The sequence below is a fragment of the Eptatretus burgeri genome, chromosome 17 (genome assembly GCF_056783735.1).
Source record: "Eptatretus burgeri isolate ZD-2024b chromosome 17, Ebu_testis_v1, whole genome shotgun sequence".
Classification (NCBI taxonomy): Eukaryota; Metazoa; Chordata; class Myxini; order Myxiniformes; family Myxinidae; genus Eptatretus; species Eptatretus burgeri.
The window spans coordinates 55,654,796-55,665,346 of record NC_140977.1 but is presented as its reverse complement, the minus strand read 5'-3'; the positions used below and the strand labels follow the sequence as shown (position 1 = coordinate 55,665,346).

Below are 10,551 nucleotides of genomic sequence, written 5' to 3'. Positions count from 1 at the left end.
GAGAGACAAAGAAAGAAAGAGAGAGACAAAGAAAGAAAGAAAGAAAGAAAGAAAGAGAGAGAGACAAAGAAAGAAAGAGAGAGACAAAGAAAGAAAGAAAGAAAGAAAGAAAGAAAGAGAGAGAGACAAAGAAAGAAAGAGAGAGACAAAGAAAGAAAGAAAGAAAGAAAGAAAGAGAGAGACAAAGAAAGAAAGAAAGAAAGAAAGAAAGAGAGAGACAAAGAAAGAAAGAGAAAGAAAGAGAGAGACAAAGAAAGAAAGAAAGAAAGAGACAAAGAAAGAAAGAAAGAAAGAAAGAAAGAAAGAAAGAAAGAAAGAAAGAGAGACAAAGAAATAAATAAATAAATAAATAAAGAGAGAGACAAATAAAGAAGGAAAGAAAGAAAGAGAGAAAGAGAAAGAAATAAGGAAAGAAGGAAAGAGAGAGAAGGAAAGAAAGAAAGAGAGAAAGAAATAGAGACAGACAGAGAATAGAGAGTGAAAGACAGACAGTATGTATGCTATCTCTAATAATAAATGTCAGTGTGTCAGTCCACCAATCTCTTCCATAACTCCAAAATCATGAAACTGAGCAGCCCCAAACTAAAGGAACTCCAAGGTGTGCATGAATGAAAATTGGGTGTTTCGGTGAATTCAAACACCCCTTTTGAAGATAATTTTGGGGGTGCTCATCACAAAAAAACCAAAATAAGCCTTACTAAGATTGCAGCGCATGATCTCCGTCAGCCCTTTGTCAGTTCACAAGAATCATAAGTTTTTGGCCTTGACTTGGAACAGGCTGCAACAGTTTCTTAACGATAGTTTTTTCCCCCCACTTTCCTTACGCATAGTATCGAATGTCTGATCATCAAAGCTACAAATCGCTTGATTCATTGCAATGCTTATAAACACCCGGAGACGCCAGCGTTCATGGCTTAATTTCATTTCTGCACAGGCCATAACCTCGAGAATCTCTAAAAGAAAGCCGAGTTACAAAATTTAACATCCAGACTTGAACTTAGCACCAGTTCCGATGCTAAAAAAAAAAGTGTTAATTTATCCAATTCGGACATTGCTTTGGCATTTTCGGGCGCATGGGTTTTTACGACTGATCGGTAATAGTTTGCCTGGCCAGGCGTTCTGTTGGAGTGCTTGCTTGAGTGCGAAGGCACTTGGTGAGTGCTCACTAAGCTGCTTAGTTGTTCGTTTCAAAGCCACCAGCCATAAGATCCGCCGCTCCACTCATAGGAATACCAATCTTTGCATAATTGCTCAAAAAAAATAATAATAATAATAAAAAAGTAACAAAAATTTACTTTCACCCTTTAAAAAAAATCGGTGCGAATTAATTATTGAAATATCAACTGCTTTTTCGTATGCTTCTCTCACCTGTGTAACAAGTAGAGTGACCTGCTTTGTGATGCTTTTTAAAACACGGTGTATAATCAGCATTTTCTGAATCTAATCAAAATGAGAAACGGGATTGAATGAGACTCACATTATTATAAGCGAAGAAGATTATGAACGAGGAAGAGATATTCTGCCCAGTTTCATATACAACATGGTGGTTAAAAAGAAAACGTTGCTGTTTGGGCTTGTTTTATCGCTCCGGTTATGCCTTGGTATGCTGCCGAGCCTCACGCTTCCTTCCCTTGCCCTTCCTTCTTTTCCCCTCCCCTCACGCTACCCTTCTTCCCCTCCCCTCACGCTACCTTCCCATCCTGTCGTTGTATTTGCTCGTAATTATACATACTAGCAGATGTACCCGTCTACGACGGGTGTGGGGGACAAGACGGATCACAATACTCGGTTACGGTAATTTCGTTGGATGTTTTATGCCGCATTCAACAGATCAGTTGATATTGGTGGTGTGTCTGGGTGCCCATGGTAGCGTTTGAGACCGGTCGCTTTAGATTGTTGGCCTTGACACATAGTGCAGGATGAGTAACACGAACGATTTTACATATTCATCGTTTCTATATTACCTCCATCAACAGATTAACAACATGGCAGCATAAAAGTCATAAATGCCGAGTTGAACAAACGTCCTGAACTCATGGACTTGGTTAAGCAAAGCACGTCGTCTGGGACCCGGCCGTCGGTTTGCCGCCGAACGCTGCTGATTGTGACGTCATCGATTCCCTCTTTGAAAATGTATATGCGGGAGCCTATTACGGCCGAACCGACGGCCGAGTCCCAGTCGGAGTGCTTGAGAATACGGCCCCTGTACATATCGTCTTACGTACCAATATTATTCCTTGTATGAATTCATGCAATAAAATTCTGTATTCTGTATTCGTAAATGTTGATTACTGTAGTTTGACATGCTACAGGACTTCTTTATAAACAATATTTTTTGTCTTGTTTGGTTCATTTGCTGAAATTTTAAGTTGACAACTGGTGGTCACGCGACTCATCGCAACATACAGCTGATCATGAGAGAACATGTCAGTTGGGAGGTAAATACCAATTCTCTCTAGGGTCTGACCTTGGGCCTTGTTTGAGGTTATGCCGAATGCGAGCTTAATGGGGAATTGCGGGAGTTTCATTTGGAAGGGGTAAGTATTGTCACTGGGAATGAGTGGGATGCGTGGAATGAACAGCCTTTTCCCTGCGTGCAGACAAATGGCTATCTCAGCTTCTATGGCGTGTTGATGCAGTTCTGTGACACTGTACCGGGTTCCATTGCAGTGTCCATTGGTCAGGTGGAAATTCCGTACTAACATAACGCAGCAATGTTCTTTGAGCACAATTTTGTGTTGAGGCATGCCTGATGGTGTCAAGGTATTTTTGAACTATATGGGGAACTGATGACTGTCCTCTTCGATTGTATCTGCGCTTCGGTACTCCATGGTTTCACCCGGAAATTTATTTATGACGTGGTTATTAATTATTTCAACCGCATCATTCATTGGGGCAAAGAGCCTGGTGTTGGCACAGTGGTTAGGGCAGTGGCTTTGGATCCAAAAGGTCCTGAGTTCAAGCCCCATTGGGCCACTGAATTAATACACCAGGGGGTTGACTCAGCCTGTCATCCTTCCGAGGTCGGCGAAGTGAGTACCAGTGTACTGGGCCATGTATACCCCGGTTAAAATAGGTGTACCATATCTCTGTGTCGTAAGAGGCGACCAGGGTTGCGTCAGGAAGGGCATCCGGCTTAAAACATGTGCCAAATCACTATGCGGATCATACGGATGATCCGCTGTGGCGACCCCTATCAGGAGCAGCCGAAAGAAGAAGAAGAAGAAGAAGAAGAAATCATTCGTTGGGGCAATGATAGCTCTTGAACACAGCCACTCCCGATCTGTGAATCTTTGAGTGAGTGAATCAAACACGAAGGAGACCAGGTCTGACAGTTGACTGGTTGGCAAGTGGAACTGTTCTGAAATTTCGATGACCTCGAGCTCCATTGTTGAAAGGAGTGGCACAGAACCAGTTCCAACAGTATTGAGGTACTCAGCAAAGTTGCTGTCATCATCCTTTTTAGTCCGCATGTTTTCTGTGAGGACAACATGTGGACGCTCTTCCAGATGTATGACGCTTTCAGGGAGATTTCCACTACTTGAGGTCGGCTGCCGTGTCGTACAACAGGAAGTAACTGTTTCCAGTCCCCAGCAAACAGCACTGTAATGCCACCAAACAAATGAGAATTTTTTCAAACATCTTGAAGAGACCTGTTCAGGCATTAAAACAGGTACCTGTGGCCCATACTTACCTCATTGATGAAGAGCATCTTGGCAAGTCGAAAGAGTTTAGCGGTAGAGGCATTGTTCGAAATTTGGCACGTGGAATGTTCGTTCAAGTTCAAAGGGATTTTACAACGCGAATGTAGCGTTCGCCCATTGTGCAGCAGCGTGGCTACAATGCCAGATAACGCTGTCGGAAGTACAATCTTGTGCTGTGCTCAAACTGCATCAATTATGACATTGAGGAGATAGGTCTTTCCTGTCCCTCCACTTGCATTCAAACAATAACGTTTTCCTTCGTCGTTGCGAACGCAAGGCATAACAACGTCGAAGGCATGTTTCTGTGCAGTATTGAGCATTGGATACAGAAGATCCACTGTTCTTGCTAGGGCATTCGTGTCGAAGTCCATTTCCTCCCTGAGTAATCGTGTCTGTCTCTCTTCCTAAAGCATTTGAACTTTTGGCGCTGGAAGGAAAAAAATCCTTGCTTATATCCATACCTTCTCGTTCAACGCGTTCTTGTAGATACAACAATACTTCATTTTCAATGTTGTCCGATATTGTGTCGCAATTGTATCTCATCATAAGATCCCAGCAGAGTTCCAATTTCCATGATAGCCAGAACTGGAGCGGATCCGGAGGTCGACAGTACAGAAGAATGGTGGCAAAGAAGTTACACAGATGATCCCCGAATTGCAAGTTTGTGGCTTCTTCCATGGCTCTGTTGATTTCGTCGTCGTCTGACAGCAGGGTCAGGCGGAGGCAGGCTTCCTGGAACGTAGGGCAGATGTGTTCTTCGATTATTCTTAAATCTTCGAAGCTGGTGGCTCCACTCCGGTTGTGCAAAGGCATCTGTAAATGATACCGTTCAGACTGATGTGGACTGAGCGTTATTGTAGGTGTTCGACCGAGTGTTTGCGCAACATCATTATTTTCATCTCGAATGCCTCGTTTCCAACGTTGCCATTTCTTGTCTTTGGCATTCCAGGTAAAGTATCGAGGGAAATCTGCGTACAGGATGTTCCTGGCCGATGGATCAGTGTGATTAGTCATAAAGAAAGCTGTCAGCTTAGTTGTTGGCGGTCCTCTCTCAGCAACATTTGCGGCTTCGTGTTCTTCAAATAATACGATTGGTTCATCAGGTAGATGGCACGGTAACTTTAAACAGCCGGCGATCTTTGATGAATGTAGAATCCATAGTTTCCACAATGCTTCACTTGCTGAAATGTACCGGGCATTGACGAAATTCTCGACCTCGTTGAAAGTTGCAATCTCCTGTCCGGACCGATTCACGCTGAAAATTATTCGATCCTGACCCTTCGTGATGTACTTGTACAGGTACTTGACAGCCTGAACGGAATGAACGACCTCTACATTGATGTGGGCATTGAACCGCACTTATAGGTATGGATTGTATGGTACGACGAATGAGTTATCAACCATGAAATCTTTCGAGTTCCCTTTGATACAGTGTGAAGCTCCCCCATCCCAAGCATGACGTCTCTTGTATTGCGGATAACCATCATCGAGCATTGTTGTTGTCAAGCGATATGGTTTAGGGAAGTCCTGTGTACAGTGCCGTTGTACACAGTCTCCTTCCATTCCATTGTACACCGTTTCGGTTGTTGTTTCCACATGGTCCATGGATGTTATCACATTATAAAGGGTCGGATTTGTGACCTTGTCAGGAATCTCGGCTCGTACCACCTGATCGATATATTCTGGACACAATGGTCTGGCTTCTTTGGCCATGATTAGCAAAATGTGGGCGTGGGTCAACCCACGCTTCGGCCATTCGATAGTCAAGGTGTGTGCTATCACTTTTCCAAGCACATCTGTCATAAATGCATCCAGTTTCAATTTTAAAACACGACATGTGATGTCCGGTCTGTCATGTGGTCGCTCACCAGGAAATAGACGACTGTATCTCGGGCCATTTCGGATTCGTTGTGAATGAAATGAAGTAGTCCGGCTAACCAAGAACTCGCATAATGGTCATTGTATTTTGGAATGCCTCCTTGTAGAATCGGGGTGACCCTGTGATCATCGGTGGCAAAATGATCCTCCTGCCAGGAACTGCATCATCGCCAGCGTGCACTGCGTCATATAGTCTGCTGTATTTCTCTACACGTCTCGATTTCTGGCTCATTTCAACCCACTGCAATCGTGATTTTTCGATTTTCGCCCACTGATCGACCGCATATTGTTGCAGCACCCAACGACTTTTCATGATGTTGTTTTGTGAGTCTTTCCTGACCTGCAGGTGATGATGGTAATAATCCAGAGCAGTGAGAGTACATCCACCTTCCTTCTTCAAATTCAGCTGCCATCCATCTTCTCCATACGGGAAAAGCAGGACATAGTGCAGCGGATCGCACAAACGGTGTAGTGTCTATCCGCTGCAGAGTCCCTCCTCTGCAATGTATAATGATGTCTAGATTGTGTTTCTGGTCTCCAGGCAGCAGGGCCGCAACTTCAGAATTTGATGGCAAGTTATATCTTCGGCAGTGTTCATTACTGGGTTTTAGTTTCTTGCTTGCATGTAAAACAATTTGTACATCGGGTTGCGTTGATGATAATTCCATAGCAGATTTAAATGATTGAATATATGGATTGACAGAACGAAGGAAGTGTTGCAGCAACAATAGGGTATCGTGATTAAGATCATGAACATGTGATAAGCAGTTCTGAACTTCATTAGCGGTACGATGAAAGAATTGTGCAAATTTAGGTGGTTCTTCTCCATTATCAGGGAGGAGTGACCCAAGGGTATGATACAATTTACCCTGGACTTTAAACATGGGGTTGAAACAGACATTGGTGGCCACATTGCAACCTAATGATGCCAGTGCTAGTACATTGTTGTAGGCCCGCAAATTGTCTATGAAGTGCTGTGAAGTCTAAAGTGAATAAATTTCACTGGGTGGTTCCCTTGTGGATTCTAGCCTCAGTTTTCCTCACTGGCAGCATTGTCCTTCAAGTTCATCAGACCATCGATACGCCAAACAATGGGGACATGAGACGTCATACAGCGAACCACAATTATGGGGCGGAATGTTACACTCTTCGAAAACAGTTCGCACAGCAGGGTATTCATTATGAGGTGTACTTGCTGTATCAAGAGCGGGCAACTGGCTGGCACTTTGCGATGCTAGAGGCCTCCGTTTCCTATCTCGTCGTGCACGATTGGACACCCCAACCATCGATGCTCTGCGTTGTTTGGGTGGCGGCATTTTTCAGACATCTCTGTCTCAGCATGTCACTATGGGGACAAAAGAAAAGTTGTGTCTATAGTTTCATATTTTACTTTTTTATACGTTTGCTTTTATATATTTACAAAAGGTATTAGGGTGAAGATGAATTTTGGATGCAAAAACTGTCGTTTCGCCAGTGGGGTGGAGATGTCACTACGGTCGCCAGAAATCACAGCGGACGCAAAACGAACTCTACAAAGGCCTTATTTATAGCTATTCCATCTCTATTCGATTTTTTGAATCCACTATCACCTGCCTAAATACATGGAACACATAATGTGAAGATTTCGGAAGTATGAACAGAATATGTTCAGAGAAAAGTGTGTTAGAAGTTCCAGGCTTACACCCATTATATTACGATACAATAAGTGTGTGTGCGCATGTGCATGTGCGTGTGAGTCTTTCATAACTACAAAACCAGGTTTGTTATAACCGATTGCTCATCACTTGCCAAGCCAACCATTCCTCATCAACCGTCTCGTTGGAGTGCTTGCTTGAGTGCTTCATCGTGGTGGGCATAGATTCCAACCATGGAATTGAAAAGAATTCAGTGGTGAATGGGAATAGACGTCGATTCTGACTTCTGAGAAATAAGCGTTTTTGGGGGGGTAAAAAAAAAATTTCGTCCCTGTTGGGCATGTTCCGGTTACACATTGCCTGGAAGCATATTAATTGAAAAGGAACACGTATGTCCCTGGGGCATCCCGTTGGCAATATAGCAGCAAAAGCAAGTCATTTGCAAACGAAACGCCCCCCAGGCCGTGGTCCTTTTGAAGGAATAGCAAGGCATTTAGGGTTGGCAGGTAAAGCATGCCCATTGCTTTGCTGATGGACGGGAAGGCAACACAGACACTGATAAAGTTTTGACAACAATCTGAAAGTTGCATGCTCACTTTGTTCAATAGACCTTGCTCATTAACCTGGAATGGCCTCAGTGTCCAAATTATTTGAAGAAAGAATGCCCCAGGCAGCTTACCAAGACTGAGAGGTTTTAATCACTTTTCACTTTATTTTAAAACACTCCAAGTGTGACGGTAAAAACCGTGCTTTTTCCACACACAACCACAGCTCCGCCAGACAAGAAAGAGCCGAAACCCCCACACCCATCCCAGTGGAGAGGACGCAACACATGAGCAGAGCATAAATATGCATTTTGCATTCAAACGGTTACATCACACTCCTTAAAGACAATTATGTGGCTTGGCTCAAAATAGTCAAATTGTTATCGAATATTCTCAAAAATGTTAAACATTTTACAAAAACTAAAATAAACTGACTACATAGTACATGATTATACAGGGACATCGTGGAAACAACACAACAATATGAAATTCACAATGGAATTCAATGAAGATCTAAGTGACTGTTGAAGATCTATGTGCACTGCTCATGTCGACAATTCAATGAAATTCACAATGGAATTAGATAGAAAAAAAATGAAGGACTTCACTTTTCCACTGCTGGTAGAAGCAGTACGACTTCAGTCAAGGGTCACAGGTAGATATGGTGTTTGCCGTCATTCATGGTGTGAATTCGCACTTTTCTAACGCGACCGTCTGTGCTGGGCAATGTCTCAATCACAGGTCCATAGGACCAGTCCTTCCTGTGAACATCTGCCTTCAGCAGAACGATATCACTGATCCAAAGGTTACGTTTCTTGACTTGCCATCACGTTAGGGGCTGCAGGGTTGGAAGATATTCGTTGAACCATCGTGACCAGAAGGTATTCGCCAAATGCTGTACTCGTCGCCACTGATAGCCGATGATGCCTTGAAGATGACCAAAATCACCTGGTGGTGCACGAAGAAACGCTGTCTTCATGGTAAGTCGTACCGCTGGTGTCAAGATTTCTGGCATGTCTGGATCTGTAGACACAGATACAAGTCGACGAGCATTGACAATAGTGCATTTCTCTGCCAGGAAGGTAGTAAGGAGTTCGTGAGTTCGAGAAACTTTCATCTCCAAGAGAATCACGTCTGGGATTCCACAACAGACACCGATTATTCATTCCCACACTCCACCTATATGCGGCGCGTGGGGCGGGTGGGGCGGGTGGGGAGGTTTGCACTTCCACTCAACTTTGTTGTCCAAGTATCTGTCAAACTTTTTGTCCATTTCCTTGAGGGCATCATTTAACACATTTTGAGCCCCAGAGAAGTTTATTCCACAGTCTGAAAGTGAGCTTTTAACAGGCCCACAGACAGCCACAAAGCAGTGCAGTGCATTGATAAATTATGATGCAGTCATCTCCCCCAATGACTTGTATGTGCACTGCTCATGTTGACATTTAGGTAAATAATACGGCCCAGCATTTTCCAGAGGAGTCGCTGCCCCCGGTATGACGGGTGAGAACCTTCTACGGTCCAAAAGACATCACGGCCAATGTGAGTATAGCGAGCAGAAGGTAGAAGTGGTTGAGGAGGAAGATCAGCCATTTGCTGCTGTACACATTTCCCTTGGAGTTTACGACACGTGACACACGTGTTCAGTATACCATAAATGAGACGCTTGCCATCAACAATCCAATATCCATCGGAGTGAATAGTGGCACTTGTGAAGTCTCTACCTTGATGAATAATTTTATCATGATAACAATGTACAACGTGGGTCGTAACGCGATGCTGTTTGGGTTGTATGACTGGATGTCGCTCATTGTCACTTCGAACTGCTCTGTCGAGTCTACCACAGATGCTGGTAATTCCTTCATCGCTGAAGGCAGAATTCAATTTTTGCAGGGTGCTGCGCTTGTCCACTTGCTTGCCGCTCGTGAGGCTGTGAACTTCCGAGGAAGAGGACTCACGAACATTGCCAATTATGATGGTTGTAGCCTCCTCCATCAGATGAACTGGAAGTTGTCGGTGGTCATGTTGACCGTTGATTGTCTGGCTGCCTTTTTAACTTGAACAAGCATATGAAGTGGACCAACAAAGCAACACCTTTGGTTGTTGACTTCCACTTCGAGAAACGTGTGAAACGTTCTGTTCCCAATAAACGCTCATGTTTGGTAGCAAATATAGCTACGGAACAAAACTCCAGATCATTACTGACTCAATAGCAGGCAAAGTGGGTTTAATGGGTGGTTCAGAATCCCAGAGAAATCTTGGCTCAGACAGCCATAATGACTCCATCAGGTCATAGGCTTTTACGGAGCAAGTGTCAAGGTCTGCCGGGTTAATGTCGATTGCCACGTAGTTCCATTGAGGTGATGTACTTTTACAGATCCTTTGAACACGGTTGGCCACAAACACACCCAAATGCCACAATTCCTTGTTTATATGTCCAAGCACCACACGACTGTCCATCGAGAAAGTGACGGAGTTGAGTTCTATGTCCATCCTGTCAGTGATAATGTCGACCAATTTGACAGCCAGAACAAGTGGCACAGAGTTCTAAATGGGGAATACTTGTCTATAGCGGTGCCAGCCTTGCTATTCCTGCAACAAAACTTACAATGACCTCACCGTTGCTGTTGACAAGCCGCAAATAACTGCAAACACCAATTCCCTCAGTCGATGTGTCTGAGAAAATGTGTAACCCACAGCATGTTTTCAGACATTGGATAAGGACAATAAGCACACAGGATGCTCCCGGTGGTGAGAACGGAAAGAGAGGCACACCAGTTGTCCCATTGT

At 43.9% G+C, this 10,551-nt stretch overlaps 1 protein-coding gene across 6 annotated transcripts in view; it reads right to left on the bottom strand.

Annotated features, from left to right (window-relative positions):
- Window positions 1-10,551, bottom strand: part of LOC147010166 (uncharacterized) — a 99,097-nt gene that overhangs the window by 51,763 nt on the left and 36,783 nt on the right. For 2 of the 6 annotated variants that reach the window (XM_085862514.1, XM_085862513.1), the window contains exon 2: window positions 6,775-6,927. The exons of 3 other annotated variants lie outside the window; for them this stretch is intronic. In XM_085862514.1, the coding sequence (XP_085718640.1) occupies window positions 6,775-6,898 (124 nt within the window). In that variant the 5' untranslated portion in view covers window positions 6,899-6,927. Of the gene's footprint in view, window positions 1-6,774; window positions 6,928-10,551 lie in introns of those variants that run through there. One more of the 6 variants, XM_085862516.1, reaches the window with a different exon arrangement.